Raw genomic sequence first — 26,242 nt, forward strand, 5'->3', positions numbered from 1 at the left:
AAGCTGAAGCTGGATAAAGAATGAAAGAGAACAGAAGGAAGGAAGGAAGGAAGGAAGGAAGGAAGGAAGGGAAAGATGGGAAAGAAAGAAGGGAGGTAGGAAGGAAGGCAAGGGAGGAAGGGGTGGGAGAAAGGGAGAGAGAGGAGCTTGGTGAACTGACAAGTAGTTTCTGAAATACTAGAGGACCTTCTCAATGCCACACCTGCTGCTTTGCAATTTCCACATTCAGTATTGTTATGTCTGGTTTACAGTAATTCAGTGAGGTTGGCACTTACATTACAAATGAGGAAACTGAGGCTCAGAAAGGTTCAGTGATTTGCTCTTGGTTGCACAGCTAGTATAAGGCAGAGCTAAAACCCAGACCCTAATCAGTCCCACCCAACTCTAATTCATTTCCTAATGGTAGCTACGAACGCATGCTCTGGCCAAAGAGTTCCACTCCTTTCCCTCGCTTTCTATCTCCCAATTTATCTAGCCTCTTGCAAGAAAACATCTCAGTCCAAAATCTCTTCTGTTCCAACCGTCTATTTCTTGAGCTCAGCTTGAGGCAAAGTTGCTACACACCCGTTTGGAGACCCTGCAGGTCCAGGCATTCCAAGTCTCCCTCCTCCTACGGAGTCCAAAGATACAACTTGCAAACCCGCCCAGCTCAGCAGGGCCAGCTCTGAACCCTCTGGCAGCGCCAGGGTTAACTCGCCAGCGCTGAGGAGCAATGATTTCTGTTTTATTTCAGCAGGGGAAGTGTGTGCTGCCTGATTAGCCCTATGGTTTCCTCTTTTCCCATAACCTCCAGACCCCCGTGGCCCAAGTGTTTACTCTCTGAAATAAAAAATCTGCTGGTGTTTTTCTTTTTGTGTGCTCGTGTATTTTGGGAGGATTGCAGGGAGGAAGGCGAGGTCGGGGTTAGGGACGAAAGGCTGGGGGAGGGGAGCGGGACGCAGCCTCCAGCTGCAGGCTCGGGGCTGAGACCCCTGGCTGCAGTGCAAAAAAAGCGACTTATTAATGAGGAAGCTGGGTCTCTGGCTTCAGCAGCTATAAACACAGCGAACATCTGGAGGGAGAGAACGCGTCTGTTCCTGGCCAGCCGTGAGCGCAACAGGCTGTCTCTGCCGGCCACCCCCCACCCTCAACTCTCTCACACCCCTCTCCCCGAGGCTGCTCCAGCCCTCTCTTGGTCCACTTACCTCAGGATTTCCATTCACAGCGCAAGGGCGATGCCAGCCAACCAGGAGCACCGCCCCGGCTCCAGAAGAGGGGTCAGATTGCTTGGCTCCAATAAGAACTCTATGCCCCAGGGACATTTTCCCAACTCGAACTAAATATTTGTGGTTTGAAAATGTTAAAAGAACATTTTTTTTTCCTCTGCAGCCCCCTGGGATTTCGAGTGCAATGCCATTAACTTCCTAGGATTTTTGAGAAGTGAGAATCGGGCCAACAGAATCCTTGCATTCTACTTGTAGCTGCCCTAGCCCTGACCACAGGCTCCTCTTCCTCCTCAGCATTAGCCTTCCTTCCCAAGGTCCTGCACTGGAGACTTCCATTCCTAAAGACCTTTCCCAACCCGACAGCCCAAGGGCTTCTGAGGTCCCCCCAGTCCCAAACCTTGTCCTTCTTGTCTTCTGGTTCCCCCAGGCTCTGCTTCCCTGACACTGGTAGAATGAGTTATGGGCAAGGAGGCCAGTGCAGAAAAACAGCCTGGGGCAAGGCAGCAGTGGCCAGACTCCCTAAGTAAGGATAGAACCTCTAGTCTCCTTGGCTCACTTACATCCAAGCTCTCACCAAACTGAGAGGAAAAAGAAGTCAGGGCATCGATACACTGTGACCCTGCAAGTCTTCAACTACCATTGAATGGACCTAAAACTCTTTTAAGTATCACGCCTATTGGGAGAAAGGGGAACCTTGGGGAATTTAGCCAAAAATCCAGTGCCAATGGCATCTCAGATAGGTTCCAGTTCTTTCACCCACACCACATTAAGCCCTTGCTGGACTCCAGGTCCTTCAACTTGTACTTCAAAACCTCAAGCCAAGAAAGTGCTTGTAATCTGAGTAGGAAATAGTACAGGCTCAAAGTCTGCGGGGGTAGAAAACAGGAGGTAAAGTAACATTGATAAACAGGGTGACTTCACACCATCAGAGTGACTCTTCACTCACAACAAGGAGGGCCAGGCACCCACAGCCACCTCTTTATCAGTCCGGCAAAATGACACTGGGCCTCTGAGCAGGCTGGCTCGCTCCGTTACGTACTGCTTGGGCACCGCAGACCACCTGCTTCTCTCTCCAGCATTTCCTCCTTGCAACCTCAGAGATGAGCTCTTCTTGCCACAAGCTCCTCTGTTCCCTGGGAGTAGCTGGTCAGGACAGCTAAGCCCAGCTGTGGAAGGCCAGACCCGGAGCAATGAAACCACTTGCTCATCCCCACCTATCCTGCCTACCAAGTAGGCGTCTGAGAAGGCTTTCACTCCCCTTCTCCCTTAGTGTTTTATGCCCCAGTCTTGTGCCACAGAAGAGTCGCACATTACCGTCTTTGGAAAGTTTAAGATATGTCCATGTTGAGTTGGAAAGCTAAGAAAATAAAAATCCTAAGGCTGGAGCAGGGAGTCCCAACAGGTTCCTAGTTTACTTCACTAAGATGTCCCATAAATCTTCTCGGAGAAGAACAGTCCAACATCCTCTGAGGGATGATCTTTGTCTAGTACTATAATATCCAATATTACAACATCTATGAAATGTACACTGTTTCAGATCCTCTAAAAAGGCAGACAGAGCCTGAAGGAGGACAAGCATACACATGCAGACGGCAGAAGATAGAGTTTAAAACATCACTTAAAAAAAAACAAAAAACTCCGAGCCATCTGAAATGGTCAGTTGAAAGAACAAATCTGCTATGAGAATAAACATTTCAGAGCAAGGTGAATCTCCATTTAATAAGTCTCTCTGGCATCCCCTCCCTGTTCTCAACACTTAAAAGCCAAGCTGGAGGCATCTGTTTTTTTCTGCTGAAACTTCCCACCTGGCTGTCTGTTGCCCTTTCCAAACATTGCCCAGGTTTGATCTCTCCCAGCCGCCCCACTGGCTGAGAAAGCCCCAGGAGAGACTATGAATTCAGACTCTCAACACTATCTCCCATTTGAACTTCCAAAGTTTATTTGAGAAAGACATTCTTCGGTTCAACCATTTATTAGTAAAATTGTTTAAGAAACTTTAAATAGTACGGTCTGGGGTCATTCATTGACATTGCCAAGCTCCGTGTGATAAATAAATGTGTTATTTCATGCATGAACCATTTGCTTTACCATGTAAATATACACACTTGAATAAAAGTTGCTTGCATGCAAGGACTGGGCTTTTCCCTTTCTCTGTCTGTCTTCTTAGTATCCAGTCTGTGGCACCGACCATACAACATGTTTAACCAATCCGGTGGTCACTTTCTGACTCAATACTTCCCAGACAATTTTGGACTCCCAAATGTATTTCAGGACAGTAAGCGAGAAGTCACTTGAGGACAATGATTTAAAATTGCAAACATCCATATCACAGATACTAAGTGAGGCACTGTTTTATGCTTTGCATAAATTAACTGAATGATTCTCAAAGTGTGACCTCTAAGCAGTAACGTCAGTGGTACCTGAGAATTTATTAGAAATGCAAATTCCTACCCCCTCATTTAGACCCCAAAACCCTGGGGGTGGAACCTTACAAATTACATGTAACAAACTCTCCAGGCGATTCTGCTGCATTTTGGGAAATTCTAGTCCAGTAGGTCTGGGGTAGGGTTTAAAGCACCGCATTGCCAACAATACTGATGCTGCTAGTCCGGGGAATACACTATGAGAAACTTCTGTATGCAGGAGAAAACTGAAGTACCAAAATTAAATTGTCCAAAGTCACCATTTATGAAAATCCAAGAAATTCAGTTCCAAAGTACGGGTTCTTTACCACTGTAGAATATGTCCACTCTGTCTCACCAAGAAGGGCAAGTGACAAGTATTCTGTGCATGAGGATATCAAAGGTCTTACTGTGGCCAGCAACCAAAGCATATCAAACTGCACTGTACAAGAAGAAAAGCACTACAGTCTTATTTCTCAAACCTAGTCATATGGCAAAAAGGCCATAGGACTACTCTCATGAAGGCTAGTTGGAGTTCTCTGTTATAGATTGCTTCTCAACTCTAAGAAAGTATTTTTGCAAAGGTGTACTTTGACAGCAGCATCACATCCACAAGTTTGATTGATTCAAAATAAATCTATCTCTGGATTTGAAAAATAATCCCTGAAGTGAAAAAACAATTTGACACTATATCACTCTGGATGGGTGCCAAGTAAGCATTTCCAATGCTGCCAAGTATTTTCCAACATGCACTATGGTCATTCATGGTCTTCATAAGTGGGAGATATGGACTCCGCACTTGGGGAGTCAAATATGGGCTTGGACTCTGGCAGTTCTGTGATGTAAGTGGCCTTGAGGCCTGGGTACTCCCTGGGGTCTCTGATATTAGTGTCTAGCTCCCAGGGGAAAACAGGTGTTGCATGACTTCAGCTAAGGCTAAGATACAATCTAAGGCTCACTGCTTATGCCTAAAAATGGTTTGCATCTACTCTGTAGATTCACAACTGGGCTGTGGATAGGAATTAGTGGTAATAGTTAATGACAATAAAACATTAGTGAGTCCTTAGAGACAGAGAGCAAGAGCTTGACATGTAAAAAATGATTCTTCTTATGATGATTGAGGGAAAGGGCTGAAGGTGAGGGACAGAACAGAGAGAAGGACCAGAGAGGAGGCAGGGTCAGTGGCTCCACTCCAGTCAGACTATAAACAGTAGCAGACATTGCAGCCCTGTCTTGTGTAAGGGGCTCCATTGATACACAAGGTTCCCTGACAGAAGGATGATGAGAAGCCGAGACAGAAAAGACCCATTCATTCATGCAGAACACTAGCTCTCAGCCTCATTGGCTCTTGATAATGGCTTCAGGCTGACAGGGAGAAGCGGGCAGGGGCGGACGGGAGGAGGAGATAAAAATGAAAGAAAATGATGACTACAAGATTGTCCCAAAGAAATGTACAGCTGCACAGGCAATTGCATGCAAATGTGGCTTCCCTTTTTAGCTGTATAGCTAATGTCCCCAGAATCATCTTTTTTTCTCTTTCATATCATTTTCCTTCCCTTTCTTGCCTTGTCTTTTTTCTGGGCCTCCCCACTCTTTTCCCCTTCCCATTCATTTTTCATCTTTTCTTCCTATCACTCTCTACTAATCTTTATTTTCTGCCTACTTCCACATAGCTGGTCTTTCTTCTTCCACACTTCTTCACTGTCTGTTCTGTCCCAATGATTCCCAGCCTTGGTTACTGAGTCTTCTCTCCCCTCACCTGTTCAGATTTTCCCCATTCATGTTTTCTCTCAGCTGCATTCTCTCTGTGGCCCTCCCTCTTTCCCTGTCCTCCTCCTCAGCCTCTGCCCTTCATGAATAGGAACAACATTCAGAGGAAGGCTTCTGTGAGAAGGCCTGGTCCTTCCTTGAGGGCCCCTCCAGTCTGCATTCCAGTCACTGACAGATGTGTAATCCTTGCAAAAGAAGTTCATTCATCCCTTCTGAGAGCACAAATGTGAGGGGGAAGCAGGACTGGGAAGTAGCCATGAGACAGAGGAAGGGAAGGAAACTGAAGTTATAAATAGGATAAAGGAAGATGAAAAAATATGAAGTATTTTCCCTTTCTTTTTATTCAATACATCTCCAAGGAAATGTGCCACAGCTGTGGAAATCATTGGTTGGTTCATGCCTTCATCTCCCTTCCTTATAACCCCATGATTGCTTTCCAAATGACACCAATCACTGAGGCAAGCTGGACCACAGCCCAGAAACAGTTCCTGCATCTCCTTTATCTGGACAGCTCACGCAGCACAGGGGGTGCTGCAAAGGCTCAGAGTTCTTGCCAGATATTTCCATCAGAGGGAGCCTAGGGCAGTGGGAGCCACATTTTCCAAGACATTCCCACTAACTGGCAGGGAGTCAAACTCCCATTGAAGCTATCTAACCTTGCTGTGCTGTAGTTGGTGGCAACGAAGGTCTGGGTGGCTCCCATTTCCATCTGACAACAGTAAAGTAGCCTGTACTATACTGCAACAAACCTATGAATTTTAAAGGCAGTTTCACCAGTGGCATTGGTCACAGGCTTTACAGTCACTGTCTCATTGGCCTTGGAATAAAAACTGATTTTTTTTTAACATTTGAGGACCTCAACAAGGAAAAGAATACATACTTTTCTCCCTTTGGGAGTTTATGTGCTTCTCCTTTTGGGAGGAAGAGAAGGACTGTGTCTTTTTGCTATGAGGAAAAATGCACCAATTAATCTTGCCAACTTTGACTCCATTCAGAGACTCCTGGAGAGATGATTGGCACGTGAGAGCCATAACTTCATCAATGGGTTAGCCCATTGACGAGTTCAAAGCTGACTGGGCTATTAGAAGGTGAGGTCTAGTTGGAGGACATAGACTTTGAACTGAAACTTGTGAACCTGAGCGAAAATAAACTGTTGTCCTTTAAGTTGCAGGTGGCATGTATTTTGTCCCAACAATGGGAAAGCTGACCAACACAAAGAGGCATTCTTTTCTGTCTTTGTTTCTTTCAAAGAGGCATTCTTATCTTGAGACCACGGACAAGAGTAGAGATATCTTCAACCATTAAAAAGATGTAACTTATAGCAAGCAAAAGAACCACCCAGAGCCAAAGGCAATGCAAAGCAGCTTTAATCTCAGTTTTACTGGAAGATATAAAACTTCACCCCTGTGGCATTCATAGGATTGAAGGATTATACGAATACTGATACAACTATTTGAACTTTCACTTATATAAGTATCTTTCTTGCTTAGAATTTTAAAGATTTGCATTCTCATCATTTGAGTTCTTTAGCTAAACCTGTCTGTGAACAGATACAAAATTTTCCTAGCCTTTTTGTGTAAGCTAAGATATTTGGATTTATGCATAGACGAACTGACGTACTAGGCAGAATGTGCTAGTATAAATGTTATTACGCCTGCAGCCCAGGTGGTGCCAAAAACTACCTCAAGGATCAAAGGCTAATGAGTGAAGAGACTATGAAACATAGGAGTTGACTTCATTCTGCCCTGAAGAGGAACCAGGCAATTGCAAAGCAACTTTCTATGCCTTCTGTACCCACCACAGCACATAACCTACCAAGTACTACAGCAGTGTGCCCGGTATGGCTGCATTTATGTCTGATGATGAAAGATAAAGCACGGACAACAAAGCAAACATTTGTTTTATTCCTCCACTATCACAAAAATAGATTATCATAAAGTTAGGAAAGGTAAAAGGGAAATGAAAAAGAAAATTGCATTTGTTTCCAGAAAGCCTCCCAATCCCATGATTTCACCCATGTAATTCCTCAGAATTGGGTTCAATATGTAAGACCAATGACCTTCCTTGTGTTAAGAATCCATCCTGGGATAAGACGCAAATTTTGACTGGCAATTTGGTATTTAGATACGTTTATCTTAACAAGGTCTCATGGAAAATTGCACTTAATATCTGAATTGATCATTTTTTTAATCCTCAAATTCAAGCTTAACATTTTGTAGTTCTTAAAAAGGCTAGCAGGTAAGCAAGGACTAACAGTATTTGTAAGAAATAGAATAAGTCTAGAAAATAGAACAGAGGCAAGGACTTCAAACTTCTGAGGTCCTTGGGAAAGCAGAGCTGTGTATTCCACAGAGCTCCCTGGAGGAGTCTGACTCCTGCTCGCCAGGGGGCAGCACTGTCACCAGTAAGACCAGGAAGAGGGGGGAATGCTGAGAAAAGAGGATGTTCTGTGATAAAGGGCTGGGCAGAGCCAGGCAGAGGAAAGAGAAGCGGAATACTGGTGCTCATGGGCAGAGACACGAAGAATGACAGAAAGAGGTGATAAGTGGAAGAGATGTTGCTCTGTAAAAAAGCTAAGTAATTCATGCACCTCTGTTTTACCAGTTTACTCTTTTGATTGCAAAATTTGCAGGCCTTTTTGTCCATAGCCCCACCTAAGTGAACAAGTGTCAGGAAATGCTCAGTTAGCAAAACTGCTAACAAAATGGAAACCCAAAATAATCCCTCTTGGGCCTGTTTCTAGAGTTTCTTCCTGTTGAACAATAAAGTAATGCAAAATTATTGAAAAAGCCTGGGACTTTCCATCAGAGAACAATAGCATCCGTCCACACGTAAGCCATGGCAAGATTATTTCAGAGCATGCAGCCCTCATCCTTCAACTCTCCTCATCTCCAGCTTTTATTTATATTCCTACCTGAGCCATAGTGTTCGAGGCCAGTAGGAACTTCCTGAGTGGCCATCTCATCCCAGAATGGGAAGAAAGGTCTTTGCTGGTGATAATTGGACTGGAAACCACAGGGCATTCGAGGATCTTCAAAAGTGCTGATAGGTCCCTGCCTCTGTGACCAGGAAAGAGAAAAGGAAACACATTAGGAGGAAAGCCTCCCTAAATTTGCCCTGATTGAACTACGACTCCATATCATCCAATCACGTGCAATCAACCATAGAAAATAACAGGACATAACCACCTGCCTATTATCTCCCCTTCACCACCCAAATTTCACAGGGATGAGAATTTCCAGTTTAAACCATGAATACATTTATCTCCATCCATTTCTTCCTGCATTTGAGAAGTATTTATCTAATTTTTTTTTTTTTTGAGTCAGGGTCTCACTATGTAGTTGAGTCTGATCTGGAACTCACTATGTAGCCCAGACTGGTCTCGAACTCACAGTGATACTCCTGCCTCAGCCTCCCCAGTGCTGGGATTACAGGCATGCGCCACCATGCCCGGCGTCTTTTTCTAATCTTTAAAGGAAGATTTATGATTAAAAGCAGGGCAGAATAATTATGAATTTAGATTTATACAATCTGGCCTTTTCCTTTTTCTGATATCTTACTCTATAAAAACACCATGAAAGAATATTCCTGTGAGACATTCCCATAACATAGAACTAGCAGTTGATAAATGCAAAAACAAAAACAAAAACATGAGGTAAACTCACCTCATTTTCTAGTTATTCAGTAGATACAGGCTTTAATGACACCTGTTGCTAGACAAGAACTGTCCTTTTTCCCCCAATATTTGGTGAGCATGCCACTTTCTTACTAACATTAAGAGCTCCATAAAATTTACTATTTCACCCTGAATTAAGACATACAAACATGATATGTGGAAGGTGATGCTGCTTTTCATTGTTTAAAATTATATCCTTTACAGCCAAATGAAGCCTGGGTCCACCATGTACTGAAAGGAGCCTGTGCCTGCTTCTTAATCTAAACCTCAGTTTATTCATTATAAAATGGGAATGATAATCCTTACCTCATAGAGCATAATTAAATAAAATAATATCTATAAGACAATTATATAAAAGTGAGATAAAATATGAAATATAATCAATAAAATAATGTATTATATAATATGCATGCAATAAATACTATATGTGGAGCTGGTTCTCAATAAAAAGTAGATATTATTTTAATATAAGATACTCAACATTCTTCAGATTAGAAAAGTAGATTAAAACTTAAAACACAAAAAGAGAAACAGCAGATTTGTGGAAAGATTTCTCGAGGACAGGAGGCTAATCTACAAAGTCATCAAATTTCTTTTTTTATTCTTATTCTCTTCTCTTGTGGCCCCTCAATCTCCATAAAAACTCCAATTAAAAAATCAAAACTCTGCAAGAATTTGATGTGAATAAAATTACTGATGGCAGTAAATGCAGCTCCTAAGGTGCTATTCTCAACCCAAAGAGTAGCTTGCTAACTCCCAATAAGTCTCTATTTGGAGAGCCTCTTGTGCCTACCCTCCCTTGAGCATGCAAGAAACCAGCACTATTGTTAGGTGCAGTTACTCATTGTCTACTATCCCCAGCTTTGCAATGGTACATCCACTTCATTGCAGTTTTAAAATGCCTTAAAAATAGATTTTTTTTTTTTGTACCAGGGATTGAACTTGGGACCTTGTGCTTGTGAGGCAAGTGGCAGAACCACTGAGCTAAATCCCTGGCCCCTAAAATGTCTTAAAAATATATTGGCATAAAGAACATCAATTTAAACCCAAATGGAAAAGAAGGTATTGTACCCATCATAAAACCTCATCTTGGATCTGTTTCCCATAACATTCATTAGTTTATTTAAACCAAGGCTATTTTATGGTTTAGATCTAAAAGGTTCCCTCTGAATCTCATCTGTTTATATGTCAAGAGGCTCTATTCACATCAGTGGATTCAGCCATCAGTGAGTTCAGTAGCTAAATTTGCTGTCAGGAGGTGGGGCTGGGCTAAAAGTGGGCACTGGGGATATGAAATGGGAGGGTGTATTCTTTTCCAGGGCTCCTTCCTTTTCTCTCTGCCTTCAGTCTGCTGTGGAATGAACAGCTGTCCTCCACCTGCCCTTCCACCATGCCATACCTGCCTTTGAGTCAGCCAGCTCTGGATTGAACCCAGTGGAAACCGTACTCCAAATAAACCGCACCTCCTTTAAATTGTAGATGCCAAGTGTTTTGACCCAGTGATGGGAAAGTACCTAATACAAGCTGGATATAGTTTCCTCTTGGGTTGTTTATCTTCCAACAGGGCTAAAGTTACTGGAAATGTAACAACACCTTGGGGACTCAGTGAAGATGCCTCAAGTTGTCTTACATGGGAGGCTAACTTCACCAGCCTCCTGCTGCTCAGAGGCTAACGGAACTGTGACAGTGTAAGCAGAATACTGGTGGATTTTCCAGCTATACGCTCTGGAGACAAGAGATTTAGGTGAGTGATCAGCAAAAATATACTCCTGAACTTAAGTCAGAAACTGATCCCTGAGTTCTGATTTCAATCCATTTGGTTGACATCTTATTTTAATACTGTAAGCTCCTGGAGTAACTACTCACATTACCTCTGATGTGTTTCCACAGTACAGGAGACTTTTTGAAACTGAGTACATTTAAGACACATTGTCTACACATATTAGTCAAACCGGTGCTCTCAATATCTTTTATGGAAATAAAATAAAATAAAATGTTTCCCATCTTTTCTTATTGCTTCAGATCCTTTCAAACTTTAACATCAAGTAATAGAGCTGAAGGAACAGGATCTCAAGGGAGGCCATTTTTATTTTGAGTGGTATGAAGAAGAATTTAAAATTTCAAGTTGCTTGCATCTCTTTTCTTTTGAGACACTGTGTATGGTTTACCAATAGCAGGTAATGGGTAATATAAGTAGTGCCCTTCCTTAGAAGATAGTAGTGGGCAGTATAAGTAGCATTCTGGTAGCAGATAGTATTGGGGGGTCATTGTAAGATAGCAGCAGGTGGTATGAGCAGGATCTTTGCTAGAGGGTAGCTGGTAGTATAAACAAAATCCTCAAAAGTAGGTAGTGGTGGATAGTTTGTTACAGGACCTCCTAAGGTGGTAGATAACTGAAAAGAACTAGAATTCAGAATTAAAAGTTTAAATTTTTCCTACTGCAGGGAAGCCACCGAAAGTACGGGATAATATGCAAAGAAGCATTGACAGAAATTGATCTTAGAACAATGTGCAGAAACAAGAGGGAAGACAGAAATGATCTGTCAGTGAGTGGGGTATAAAATAATAAGGTTTAAGACCTGGATGATGTTGGTGTAGATTTATTTTGGCTCAACTCAAAGGTTTTGAATTCTAACTATGCATAGTATTAGCTTGATTTTACATGGCTGCCTTTTTTCATGGATTTACCTTTGTCTCCACATGAGGCTCTTTGTGAAGAGGAGAAATTCATTTGGTTTTATAAATAAAACTATGTATTTTAGGGCATAATTTCTCTGTAACTGTCATCAGTTGAGCCAGAGGACACTGGTGAAACCTGTCTCAAATTTTAAAAAAAAGAATGAAAAGATGATAATTTCCAAATATACCGTAAACCACACACATTTTTGCTGGTTGATACTCCTCTCCTAAGAAGCCTTTCATGTTTCTATTATCTCAACACCTGCCTGTTATTAGACATTTCACGAACTGACTTAATAACTATTTCGTAGAGTATGAAAACGACTTTTTTACTCAAGAGAACCACATCACCAGGGTTCCACTTCATTATGAAACCATCTCAGTTGCAGAGAAATAAGCAGGGTATCTGCAGAGTAGAAATCTGCCACACATAGCCCCCACCTTGCTGCTATAAAGGGCACCACCCAAAGCAGGTTCCTGCCCAGAAAGTCTCTTCATTGGCACCTTTCTTTCCTGGCTGCAACAGAAGAGTTAATGAGAGGCAACCAACACACCCAGTCTCTGTCAGTTTTAAAAACTGCCTGACAGTTTCTCACTTGTCAGCCCCACAGGTGATCCTTGAAAGGAACTAAAATACATGGCACACCTGTTGGCATCAGCTGGCATGCCAAGATTCATACTGACACGGTCACTTTCAATCTTTGCCACAATTCGGCAAGATTAGTGTTTCCTCTCTGTTTTGAAAATGAGCAAACTGAGATTTTAGATAGCAAGTAAAGCTGTAAAGGCCACATGGCTAATAAAACAATGGAAGTAGAATTTTACCTCCAGTCTGTTTAAGTTCAGCCTGTCTTTTCTTCTACGTGTACAACAAGAACATGAGTGGCTCAAGATTAGTTTGCTTACAAATGATGGTTAAAGTTCTATAATAGGTACTTGATGGATGATGCTGATGTGTTCACAGAGCTAGTAGGGATGGTACACCTTTCTAAACCAATATTACATTACATAGATTCTAAGAACACAACATGAGCAAGAAATGAGCCACACCCTCAGGATCACACAGACAAGTAAACAGGAAGTTACAGTGAGGGGTACAACAGGGTTAAGTACCAATGTGTTGGGAAGGGGAAGCAGGGAAGGAAACTTGGAGGAAGTAGAGTACCTTGAACGTTTGGTGAAGGGCCAGATAGCAAAAGAACAAGAAGGTGGTAACATACCAAAAGGTAAAAAAGAACATGCACAAGTTCTGTGGACATAGCTCAGTGGTAGAGAGCTTGTCTAGTATGTGTGCAACCCTGGGCTCAATCCTCAGCACTGCAAAAACAGACAAATAAAGAAGGCACACAACCATGTGAGGAGGAACAAAGGTAGGAATCTTAGAATGATGAAGACTGTTGTTCACCAGGGGCTAACACGAGGGAAAGGCAGGCTCTCGTGCACTGAGGATACTTGTAATGGTGGGGAGTAGGAAGAATTACAGCGGTAGGCACACGATAAGCCAAGCCATCAATAATACGCAGGAACTGGACTTTGGGAGAAAGCACTTGGGGTTGTGTATGTGACAAGGTGGAGCGGTATGTTCTAGAAAGATCCATTTGATTTCACTGAGTAGGATGGGGAGGGACAGAAGGTAAAGAGGCTGGTCAAGAACAGAGCTCTGCCAAGCCATATTAGGCCTGAAGCAAAAAGATAAATCAGGTTTGCTGCCTCCAATCTTATCTAATTTTTAAAATTATTTTCCATAATAACTTCCACTAATTCTCATATTTAAAGATACTGCATTAAGACATTATTCAGTGGATTCCTTCATTTTGGGGCCCCCTCCACAATATGACTGCCTCACTCATCTAATCTCATTCAGTTAGAAAAAGCTGGGCCAGACTCATGAGCAGTTAGTGATAAGGAAACCAGGAATCACAGTTTTAAAGGAAGAATCAAAATCATCTTATGACTGATTGGATAGAGGGAATGAAGGGAAAGAAAATGATCCAAACTAACAGATTGCTTACTTCTGTAATTGTGGAAATGATGATTGAAACTGACATAAATAATAAGAATGAAGAGCAATATCACTTTTGGTGCTGCTTAGAGAGATAGAAGAACAATTTGGTGTGTAGGGGGAGTCCCTAAGTTGGCTGCATGATATAAGGACAGGAAGAAATAAAATAGATCTCCCAGCATAAAGGATCAAGTTAGAGCACAGACTCAAGAAGTATAGCAGGTAAAAGATAAAGAGAAGCCACATGCTTCTGTAAATTTGCCTAGAGTTAGGGGTTAGGAGGAGAAATGAGAGGACCAAACAACCATGATGCACCATCTGACATAGAGGAAAAGCAAGACAGGTACAATTATGAAAGCTAAAAGCAGAGATTTAAGCACCAGGGGTAGTTTCCAAGTGGCCACTAAGGAAAAGGCAGTAGTCAGGCAGCCATGGACTGATGGGATCTGTGGCATCTCAGGAAAGTGTATCTCTGCCCTGCTCCACCATTCACACAGTGCTGAGCCACCTGGAGAACAGCACAGCTCTCTTTCCTCTCAAAAACAACTATATACAGCCCACAGGCAAAAGGCTCTACCTACCTGATTCTGGAAATGAATCAGAGGATGCCTAGGAAGTCTGGAAACCACAAGGACAAGGACACACACACACTCTTGTCCCTGCTCTGCTCTAAGGGTAGCCAACTCTCCCAGCTACCACTCAGCTAACCTCATGCATCCCCATGCACAGTGGGGTCCTTGCTTTGAATCTTTTCCCCAAGCCCCACTGTTTAATGCCTCAGGGTCTGGAGCTAGTATCTTCCCAACCACCTTCCCTGCTCCACTACATGCAGCTAGGTCTTCAGGGCCCCTCTTCACCTTCCCCCCTCTAGCTTTGCCATATCTCAAAACCATTCCATTTGCTCAGGAGTGCTTTCTCTCCCTAACCCCACAAAGTTCCACAAAGTTGAAAAATAGGGAAAAGGGGAATACTTTTATGACACCAAATCACAAACATATGGGAGTACAGGAACGTGCAAGTGAAGCAACAATTCTTCCAGAGGGTTTCTGGCTACAGCCAAGCTGCCTTCACCATGCAGGTGTTTGCCGTACCTTTTGCACCTGTCACTCAGTAGTTGTCTACAGAATCCTAAAGCTTAGCCTTAAGCCATCAATATGGAAGACACAACACTTCTAGAGGCTGCTATTTTCTAAACACACTTTAAGCCCAGCAGTGAAACTGAGTCCTCACCGGGTGGATGGGTAATGGGATTTGCAAAGCCCAAGGACAACTTGGTATCATTTTCTAGGAATGTCATAGACATTCATGTGCACTCTAGCAGAAAGACTGAAGACTGTAAATTGGGAAGCTTAGATTCAAGTTCTGCTGTACCACCAAGGAGCTATGTAAGCTCTGATCTATCACTTAACCTCCTAAGCTTTAGCTTCCTGAGCAGGCTGGCCATGACAATCTGCAAGTTCCTTGCCAACACCAAGGCTCCATTTTGCTGATCCACCCACATTCTTCTTCCTGACCTTGTGATGGACAGCCTTCATCAGATTGACAGCCACATGAGGGCGTGGAAGCCTCTACAGACAGAAGTTGTCAGAAGGAAGACCATCGCAATGTCCCCTTAAAATATAAAATGCCTTTAGACTGTCTGTCTTCATCCTTCCCTAAAACCACCCTCTAACACTGTTTGGTCATCGTATTTCTTGTGTTGGGGAAGGAAAAAGTGAAGAGCTGAGGAGGAACCTTAGTAATAAGTGCTTTTAGTCAGAAGCAGCTTTAAAACAGTGTACAATATGGGCCACTTTTAAAACCTTCTGCTGCCTGGCACATGTCACCCTTGACTCCAGGCTGAACAATTGCACAGGGACTTCCTTGTCCTCAGAAGAGGCCTAAGGCAACACTTCTTGCACTATTAAGGAACACTTTACAGATAAATCTCCTTGGCTGATGATGAGAAGTTTGATCACACTGTTTGGTCTCAGAAGGGCAGCACGGCACAGAGGTGCTTCTTAGGCACTTCTGCTCAAGACAGGACACTGGTCCTACTTTGTGGAGGGACAGAGAGAAGGAGGCAAAGCAGAGCTTCTCCTCAGCTCTCTGACTATACATCAGAGGGAAGGGAAGGTGGGTACAGCAGCAGCCAAGAGACGCAGGAACAGACAAAATAGGAAACTCTCAAAGGGCAATTTAATTTTAGACTCAAGGCCAGGAAATTCTTTTGGAAACAATAAGAATGATAGGCTTGGACCTTGGTAAAAGGGCAGGCATGACACATTGCAGGTTTCTTCAGAAAAATCTGAAGCCAGTTGAGGGTCATGGAGAAGGGTATCTCTAACTGTATTCCCACTGCAATGCTGTGCTTGGCTTCCATAAAGACCAGCTGGTTAGTGCACCAACGTGGTGATGAGGAGTCCAACAACAGCACTGAAACTATGCACAGCAGCCTGAGGGTACAACATTCTCTACTCACAGCTGACTATGGCTGAGACACAATCCAGGGCCTCAGAGTGGAGTAAGGAAAAGGCCAAGTCTGGGCTACAGCCATGCACCTTACACTGGCTCTCTCTTGTGAAGAGGTCTTGGGTAAAGTTGCTTTACTCATCAGTTTGGAGTTATGCAGATAAGAAATTGCTTCCCTCTTAGCAGAAAGCCTCAGTGACACTCAGGATGACAATTGGAGGCTTCCTATGATGCAGAGAGGGCCAGTGAAGCTGGCTCCTAACCTTGTGATGAGATGTGGGTGGGAGAACTTGCAGCACTAAAAGACTGTCCAGTACTGTGATTTGCTCAGTGGTCTACAAGATGGAGTTTTTATGTTTTTCTAACTCAAGGAAGACCAAATTTTCATAAACAAGGTATATGGATGCATGAAAATTGTCTAGAAGTTCTGTATGGCACCAAGTATCTTTTAAAGAAATGAATCAGCAGAATTGGGTAATAAGGAGTCACCACTGTCTGAATGTGTTCTTCCAAAATCCCTATATGGAAACTCAAGTACCAGTGTGATAGTATCCAAAACTGAGGTCTCCAGGAAGTGAGTAAGCCACGAGGGAAGAACATTGCAGATAGGGGTTAGGCTGTTTATGAACAGTCTTGCAGGAGTGAGTCCAGTCTCTTCTGTTCCTTCTCCCATTTGAGGACACAATGTCCACCCCTTCTAGAGGATACAGCAACAAAGGCCAGACTGGGCAATATGGGCCACCAAACCCAGAACCTTGATCTTGACTTTCCAACTCCCTAGAACTGAGAGCTACAACTCTCTCAAGTATTTTGTTACAGCAACAAGGACTAAAATAGGAATATTCTAAATGAAGAGTCAGGAGATTTGGACCACACCTCATCTCTTGCCAGCTTCGTAAACTTGGGTGATTGATTTGACTTCTTAGGACCTTAATTTTTTATATTATTTATGATATGGGCTTCAAGTTGTAGCCTGACTCTGAAATTCTCCAGCTTGTACTGAATGAACCTAATAGCTAGAAGAAAATGTAAATTATTAGTGGTTTCTTTTCCCTTTAATTTCTGTGACTACCATTAAGAGTTAGGAGTACAAATAACTTCCCTAGCACTATGTTTCAATGATTGTTTTAGAGGTAAAACCATCATCATGCCAAGTAACAAGAACGAAAGTATTCTTTTCTGGCTTATATTTAGATTTGAAATTTCTTTTTGTGTGTTCCCACTCTTCTAGTCCTAAAGACCATAACCACTGCCCTCTATGATTCCCACAGAAAAGGGATCAACAGCTGTACTAAGCTTTGCAGACCAGGCACAGCCTGCACAGAAAGCATGAGGACAGCACAGTGGCTGTGCTGCAAACCCAGCAAAGATACTAATCCCAAGGCCTGTGGTTTGGGGTGAAGATCTGCCAACAGCTAGAGCTATGGGTAAAAAAAGGATCTGCTCCCAATAAGGCCCAATTAAACCACAATTACTCAAGATAAGGGAACCAGGTATGTTTACACAATGGGGCTGTAAACCTGTTGTGCATGACATGAAAACTTTGATCTGGTGGCAAGAGAGCTATTGCCCATGCAAGGCAGTGGTGAAGCAAGAAAGTTTCCTAACAAGAATATCTCCATTTTTACCTCTGGAGCTCCATCTTGTTCTGGCAACCCCCCAATATGGACAACAAGAAAAATCATCTCCACCCTAGCAGGCATCTCTCACACAATCACAAAGTCCAGAATAAGACAACATGGTAAACAAAGGAACACAGAATTAACTGAACTCATCTTTGTGGAGGCCCTGGACAAGCATTTTCTCATTTAATGTTCATCATAATGTCCTCTCAGGGTAAATTATGCTCTGTCTATTGCATAAATGGGAACACTGAGGTTCAGGGAGGTGAAGTAGTTTGCTCAAAGTTACGTAAGGAAAGAGTAACAGACCAGAATGCAACCCAGGTCTTTCTGATTCAAAAGCCAAAGTACTTTGCATTATAATTGTCTGGGACACCACTATCATCTGTGTGTCTCCTCCAAAACTCATGTTGAAATTTAGCTAAAATCATAACAGATACCTACCTAGACATGACTAGGCCCTGAGGACTCTTTCCTTGTGAAAGGATTATACCATTATTTCAGGTAGGGGCTCCTAGCCAAAAAGACAAATACAGATCCCCTCCATATCTCCCTCTCTCTCTCTCTCTCTCTCTCTCCCTCTGTCACACTGATTTGTCACATAACTCTGTCATGAGGTAGCAAGCAATCCCTCACCAGATGCAGCCTCCAGAACCAGGAGCCAAGTAAGTTTATTTCTTTACAGATTACCCAGTCATGTATTCTGTTATGATGGCAGCAGAAAATAAACTAAGATAGATACATTTCCCAGCTACCTGGCCCAAGACCTAAGGTTCCATCTAATGTCTTGTACAAAACAAATAACAGTAAGGTGGGTCCCCCTTCTGCCTTTCCAGAGTACCTGAAGACGGAAATGGAGTTATGTGTATAAATTTGTCATTCAATCAATCAGTTGTGGAAGGGAGAAAGAAAATGTACAAAGAGGATCTGCCCAAACTGTGGAGAAATTGGCAAAATCCAGTAAATTTCAAAAGACCTCTGAGTCAGGAAGCTTGTGTCTGAGGGCTGCAGTTTGGAGCTTATTTTTCCAATGTCCTTAGCTAAGCCTCCTGGCCAGCTATTCACCTTTGTCAGACCAACTCAAGATTCAGCTGTCCAGAGAGGACACAAGTCCCACTCCCACTGAAGTGCACAGAAGGATGGAGCCAATACCCAGGCCAGCTGGTGTCTGTGATTCTCCTTCACCTCCTTCCCAAGCTGACATTCCACGTGTGCTCAGTCATATTTCCACCGCCTTGTCCCTATACCGAGCAAAAGTCTGAAGTAGCCCTAGCCTCTCGTCATTTTATTCTCTACAAGAGTCACTGTCTAACAAATGTGAGCTTATATATACAACTTTGAGGTCATTCACATAATAAAAATCACAAGTCAGTAAGTCTTTCTTTGGACAGTATCTGAGACCCATCTTTCATCCAGAAAATACGGGCACCGTATTCATAAGAGAAGCATGCTTGGTTGAGAGACAATTTTAAAAGTGGCTAATCTTCAACATGTTGCCCAAGCTGGCAGGGATATCCCCTAAGCCCAAAGAATTCTCCTAGGAAATTCTGACATTTTGGAGTATCCATTTAACTTCTGGTGTACCAGCGCCCTGTATGGGGCACTGTTTCCTGGGGTTTACTGCTTTATCCCCAAAGCCCAGTGCTGTGAGCCAAGGTGAGTAGGCACTAACATTCTCTGTCCTCTAAATAGCTCCAGGTGCTTCCTAATGTTCGCCTGACACAGGGCCTATTAGTCCCCGAAGACCTGTTCCAAACATCCTCTTACCGGTGAGCTCACCAAGGCCTGCGGCATGCTTAGTTGAAACAAGGAACAGCTTAGGATCTCACGCAGCCCTCCCTCTGCTGGGCCAGCGTAAAGGCAGGATAAAAAGGATGACACAGGAGATAACCAGGGCACCCGCACTACACAGACTTCCAGGGCTCAGGGCTGGCTGGCCAGCTGGGACCACAACAGGAAAGAGCCACTTCCTTCCCTAGAGGAAGGGTCCCTGACACACAGCCCATATAAGTACCTGGAAACAGCCCCACACCCACACAAAGGCCAGGCCACTTCCAAAAGTGTTGTTTCTCTACTTGGCTGGCTGTGACATCACTTCATTCATTACAGTCTCCTGAGGGGATGACCTTAACATCCTGAAAACATGTGTCCTGCGTTTGACAAACTGACCTTAAGCAGAAAATGTGAGTTCTGTGTAAAATGGCTGTAACCTGATGGTGGCATTGATTTTAATTGTGGCCTTAAATATTTCAAGCACTCTTCTGGTCCAGCAGAGGACCGACCATACAATGTTAACAGGATCCCTAATTTGCTAATTAGCAATCTGAGGCTTGGAAATCTTTCAGGATTAGAAAATAGTCCCATTTTATTTCAGAGGAGTTTTCCTTGATCAACTAAAGCAGCCCCTCAGAAGAGGAACACATTTTCACTTTTTTCATTTTCTTTTCCCCAATTAAGTTTACTGGTACTTTTTAGATGTATAATACAGTTACATTCACCATTGGGATTTTGTACCTTTACGTGAAATGTCTTGGTTCTTATTTTTTCCCCATTCACCTGCCCTCCCTTCCCCCCCTCTACCCCTCCCTTTTTACAAGACTTTGTTTCCATTTTTTTCCTTTTGTCATATTTTTTCTTTTCCCTTCTTATCTTTCCCCTACCCCTCCCACTTCCCCTACTCCTTTAGACATTTTCTTCCTATTACATAATATCAATTATACATTTTGATCCTTATTTACACTTTAAGTTTTTCACACCAGAGAAACTATTCGGTATTTACATGTGTGTTCTATTTATTTCACTTAAGAGTATGGCCTCAATGAGCATCCACTTAGCTATAAATGTCTTTAGTTTCTCATTCTTTATGGCTGAGTAGTACCCTACCTTATAAACACACACACACACACACACACACACACACACACACACCTTCTTTATCCAGTCTCCAGTTAATGGGCAATTTGGGCTATTTCCAAGTTTTAGCTATCACATACTATGCCGCTATAACATGGGTGAGCATATATTGCTGTGGTAAGATTCTTTTAATTCTTTTGGGAAGACTCCCAACAGGGTAAATGGGACTTCTAATCCTACTTGTTTGAGGTATCTCCATATTGATTTTCACAGTGGTTACACCAGTCTGCACTCCCACCAACAATGGAGAAGGGCTCCTTTCTCCCCACAACCCCACCAGCATTTGTTGCTGGTTCATTTCTTTATAGCAGCCATTCTTTCTGGGGTGAGGTGGAATTTCAGTATTGTTTTCATCTGTATCTCTTGAATGACTAGTGATGTTGAACATTTTTTCATATGTTTATTTGCTGCTTTTTATTTCTTTGTCTGAGAAATGTCTGTTCATTTCAGGTGCCCATTTTTGAATTGGGTCTTTGTATTTGGGGATCTGATTTTTTTTAGTTCTGTATATATTCTAGATAGTAGACCTTTGTCTCAGGAACAGCTGGTAAAAATTTTTTCCCATAGTGTAGGTTATCTCTTAGCTCTGTTGGTGGTTTCTCTTACAATGCAGAAGATTTTAAAAAGATGAGATCGGTTGTTGATTTTTTTGTGCTACTGAGGATTTGTTCATAAAGTCTTTTCCTATGCCCATGTCTTCAAGAGTTCTGCCTAATTTATCTTCCAGCAAGTTTAGTGTTTCTGTTTAATATTTAGATCTTTAATCCACTTGGATTTTAGCTTAGTGCAGGGTGAAAAATAAGGGTCTAGTTTTAACCTTTGGCATGCTGAAATCCAGTTTTTCCAACACCGTTTATTAAAGAGGCTCTTTCCTCCAGTGAGGAAAGTTTGGCTTCTTTGTCAAAGATGAGATGGCTAAGTATGTTTGGATTGTATTTGGATCTTCTAATCTGTTCCACTGATCCTCGGTTCTGTATCTTTGCTAGTACCATGCTGTTTTATCACCGTGATTTGTAGTATAGTTTCAAGTTGGGGATGGTGATTCCCCCTGTCATGTCTCTGTTCCCTGGAATGGCTTTTGCTATTCTAGGTTTCTTCTGATTCCAAATGAATTTTTGGATTGTTTTCTCTAGTTCTGTGAAATACACTATTAGAATTTCAAAAATAATGTTTTAAAGGATCCAAGACCTGCTTAGAGCAGTCAGGGAGCATGTGAGGAGCATTCTGCTGCCAAAAGTGAAGCTGGTGCTCAGTGGCTACTCTGGGCCAAGGTTTCTCAAGCTCAGCACAGTTTTGTCAGAGGTTGGATAATTCCTTGTCATAGGAAGCTACTTTATGTATTATGGTAAGTTTAATTATATCCCTGGCCTCTATGGACTTGAATACTGTCACAGTTCCCAAATTTTGATAGCCAGATAGGTCTCGGTCATCATCAAATAATCCCCTGTGTGGGCAAAAGCACCCCCTATTGAAAATCTCACTGACTCTCAGGGTTTTCCTTTCTCCCTGAAGCATGCCATGCCTGGGACTGATTTTTAAACTTTGGTAGCTCCATCTGACTAAATCAGACTATAGCACCTGCCAGGGGGACTTGGATTATTGGATTAAGCCCTTTGTGCTGAGCTCTAAAAACTAAGGCTCCAATGCACTAAAAAGACCCTGGATACTGGGGCTTTTACTTCCTTGTCTTTAAAAGTTTATAAAACTCTGCTTACACTTCTGCCAAATCTTAAACTGAGATGTAGAATGTGAAGTTTGCTTGCTAGAATCCCTAGTGCCAATCTGCTGTGGTTATACTTTGTAGATAATTTATAGATGCTTTGACTGTTTCTTATAGCCCAGCCTAAGATCATAAATTATCTGTTAGAGCCGGTTTGTTGAACTTGACTTTGTACTGAAAAACGTTATTGATTTCTTCAGTTTTTTTAGAGCAGAGACATTAAGGACTTCTTCATTTACACTATGGTTCTGAAGGGTGGCCTGACTAGTTCCATGATGGAGAAATTGAGGTCCTGAGAGGTTATGAGTGAAGGTACTGGAAGGATATCTTAGCAGCTCTCTTGTGTAATCTCCTGCTTTTACTCCAGCTTTGAAATTTGTAGCAAGAAGGATCTCTCATGTCGATAATGTTTTCCAGATATAACTATGGGGGTGAGGCCTTTGTTTTGAAACCGATTAAACTATTCAAAATACATTAAAAATGTCTAATGTATTCATTTGGAGTAAGGCTCTTTAGTTGAAAATATGCAATTAGATTGATTTGATATTTCAAAATCTAAAAGTTCCAGATACCCTCTCCAGGATATCATATTGTACGTATAACCAAAATGGTTATATTATATATTTTTTTACTTTAGTGCCATTAAAAAGTATGTATTTGTAAGGCATTCTTCACTTAAAGAAGATATTCATCTTGCTTGATTATAGTGCTGATAGAATTAACATAGGCCAGTTTTAAATGATCTTGCCAGTGACACACTGGTCCTCCTATTATACCATCTTTATTTTAACAAGTCTCTGCAATATTATCTCTAAGAAAAAAGGAGTACAAAGGAGTACAATTTGTGTAGATCTCAGACGATAATCTCTCCTTGAAAAGCAGGAGGATATTTTGTTGGATATTTCTGCAGCCCCTTACATGGCCTTCAACTGCAAGTCCCTTGGCATTTTTTTTTTTTTTTGTACTGGTGACCAAACTCAGGACCTTGCACTTTCAGGGCAGCCACAGTGCCACTGAGCTAAATCTCCAGCCTCCCTTGTCAATTTCTATTAGGCAAACTTCAGTGACTGCTTACCTTTGTGTATGTGGATTTTTAAAGACATATTTCTGATATAATTATGGTCTAAATCCTTTTGTGATTCTAATTTTTTGGAATGAAGGTGGTGCTTCCATGAAAACAGAAGCCATTGTAAAATGAAGCATGTATTTCAGAACAACCTGCAAAGACAGATGTGTTAACCATCCTCACACTATGTGTTTCACCTTGAATACACAATAGCTTGTGAGCAACTGATTTTTCAGTACTGCACGAAAATTCAGATATTTTCATGTCCAATTATAGTGCACAGTGATAGATACCTTAAAGCTACCAGTGCTAAAATTTACACATAACCTCTGGTAGGTCATAGTCAAAGGCCAAAGTCGGAATAAAGAGCATGTTAATTGGTATGTATTTAGATCCATGAGTGTACTGGAAGAGTTAAGAATAAAGTTATCTGTCCAATTCTAGAGTAAATAAAAAAAAACAAATTTAATAATAACTATTTTTGTATATAAACCTACAGAATTTAGAAAGAGAAATTAGCAACATATCCTTTAATATTTAAACTTCACGTTACAACTAGAATTGGTCAGTGACAGCATTACAGGACCTTCCACATAGTATATTTTTAAAGGATTTTCCTCAGCATTTTAGTAAACAGCACACAGAATGGTCAAAGATCTTCTTCTCAATAGGCAAAAACATAGAGTCCTAACCTTCATTTTACCTTTCTATAATCTAAGATTTCATTATATTTCCCCATAAGTTTATTGTCATATTCCATTTTATTTTCATTTTCAAATACTCTGATTAGAAAACTTACATTATTTTTCTTTTGTGCCTGAGCCCCAAGGTAAATTATAATATCAGTATGCCCAAGGCCCATTCATAAGGGAAAAATCCTCACCAAATGAATGGAACAATAGATATCAACTGGCTTTGTCTGTGGATCATGTCTGAGTCACAGTGTCTGAAATTTATACACATTAAAAACTGTCTGCAGCAAAGCTATGAGACTTGGATTGCTACTTTATAGGCTGATAAAACCAGAGAAAATCTCACAATTGATCTCCTCCAAAAGATTCAAAGCTAAAGCCAAGTTGCCATTTGGTTTGTTGGCTTCTCTAAGCAGGAGAAGTTAGGAACCTGGAAGCCAGGGGAAGGGAGTGCAGAAGGCTGTGTGGGTAAAGAGGAACAGCGAAGGGCCCACCACTCACCGCCACTGCAAGACGAGATGCTGGGTAAGGGCCAGGGCTGTTCATGGCCGAATCCACAAAGTAGTTCATTCTGCTCTCAGCACCTGTGCAGGAAAAAGTGTTGGCTGAGCCACTGGATGCACACGGGTGTGTGGACAAGACCCCAAGGAGCATGAGGATCTTAAAATAGGTGCTTCCCTAGGAGTGTGAAGCAGAAAAGGAAACTGAAATTCAGAAAGACAGGTGACAGACCCTGGCACACAGGGTGGAGCGGACCCTAGACAGAGCCAGCCCCCTAACAGCAAGAGAACACGGACAATAGACTGTGTCTGCATGCTGCACACGGGGCTCAGTGAGAGGGTCTACAAAAACCACCTTTAACAGGATTCCTGGGCAGGACCTTATGTTGTGTGCTTTTTAAATAAAAGCTCCATCTACATATCACCTGCCCCACTTAGACTTCCAGGCCTGGAACATAGCAGGAGTTCAATACACAGTTATGCATTCAATTAATTGATAAAAAGGCAAATAAAAGATTGGAAAAAAGAATGGAAGTATATAAACCACCACCTCAAGGTGCAGACAGCTGGAAGTCCTGCAAGAGACCAAACAGTGTTCATCTTGAAAATAGGAGAAGAGCTATTAAACAGTTCTTGCTGAGAGTCATTATCTGCATTGAAAATCTCAGTAACTAGAATGATTGAGCAATGTTCTGACTAGAGAGATTTTCTGGCTAACTGCTAGTCACCAGGAAAATCATTTATATATCAAAGATTTCTGTTGACTTAATGCTTTCTAGTGCATTAATTCACAACTTTTCATATATTCAAAACTACATACTAAAAATATATCTTTCTTGAATAATTTAGAAGATCAAATTCCTAGGCACATCATTCAGAGGTCAAATTCCTATTGTTAGGAAGTGACATTTCAACTTCATTACCTTCCAGTTTGTATTTGTCCTTTTCCTTTGTTCTTGTGGACATTCAAAGCAATTGACACAATTCTAGAAAAGAAGAGTACTAAGATTTTACGTTCAATTTGCAGAGATGGTTCACCATCTCGATACCACATGACAATCACATGTCTACTTTCATATGGAATGTATTTAAGTAAGAGTTAAACAGATTTTGCAAGAGAAAACTATACCAAGAATTTCAATCATTGAGTCACTAACATAACATGGTTCAGAGATGTAAATTAAAAACTTTCTTAAGTCTTAACTTATCCTAGAATTATGTTTTAAAATTATATTATCTTGTTTTTATCCCAAGGATAGATTATAATCCAAATAATGTTAATTTAAAATAAATTAATTAAGGATTCTGGATAGCTTGGCTGTCTGTATTAATCAAGATTTCACTCATCTGTAGCTTTGCAAGGAATTGGGCTCCACTGAGAATGGCTTAATCGTGATCAGATTCCTTAAAGAAAAGTTAACCAGTCCTCCAGGGTCCTGCAGGACACTTATATCTGCTGGGAAAGAATGAGCACAGGAGGAGCTACAAAAGCAGCTCAACCTTCTATTTCCCTCTCAAGAAACACAAAACAGCACCTGAGTCCT

At 41.9% G+C, this 26,242-nt stretch overlaps 1 protein-coding gene across 2 annotated transcripts in view; it reads right to left on the minus strand.

Annotated features, from left to right (window-relative positions):
- Nucleotides 1–26,242, minus strand: part of Ets1 (ETS proto-oncogene 1, transcription factor) — a 125,477-nt gene that overhangs the window by 88,469 nt on the left and 10,766 nt on the right. For both annotated transcript variants that reach the window (XM_010605538.2, XM_010605539.2), the window contains exons 2-3: nt 24,700–24,782; nt 8,292–8,436 (exon numbers count right to left, since the gene is read on the minus strand). In XM_010605538.2, the coding sequence (XP_010603840.1) occupies nt 8,292–8,436; nt 24,700–24,782 (228 nt within the window). The remainder of the gene's footprint in view (nt 1–8,291; nt 8,437–24,699; nt 24,783–26,242) is intronic.

The sequence above is a fragment of the Fukomys damarensis genome, unplaced genomic scaffold (genome assembly GCF_012274545.1).
Source record: "Fukomys damarensis isolate Sample0158 unplaced genomic scaffold, DMR_v1.0_HiC HiC_scaffold_16, whole genome shotgun sequence".
Taxonomy (NCBI): domain Eukaryota; kingdom Metazoa; phylum Chordata; class Mammalia; order Rodentia; family Bathyergidae; genus Fukomys; species Fukomys damarensis.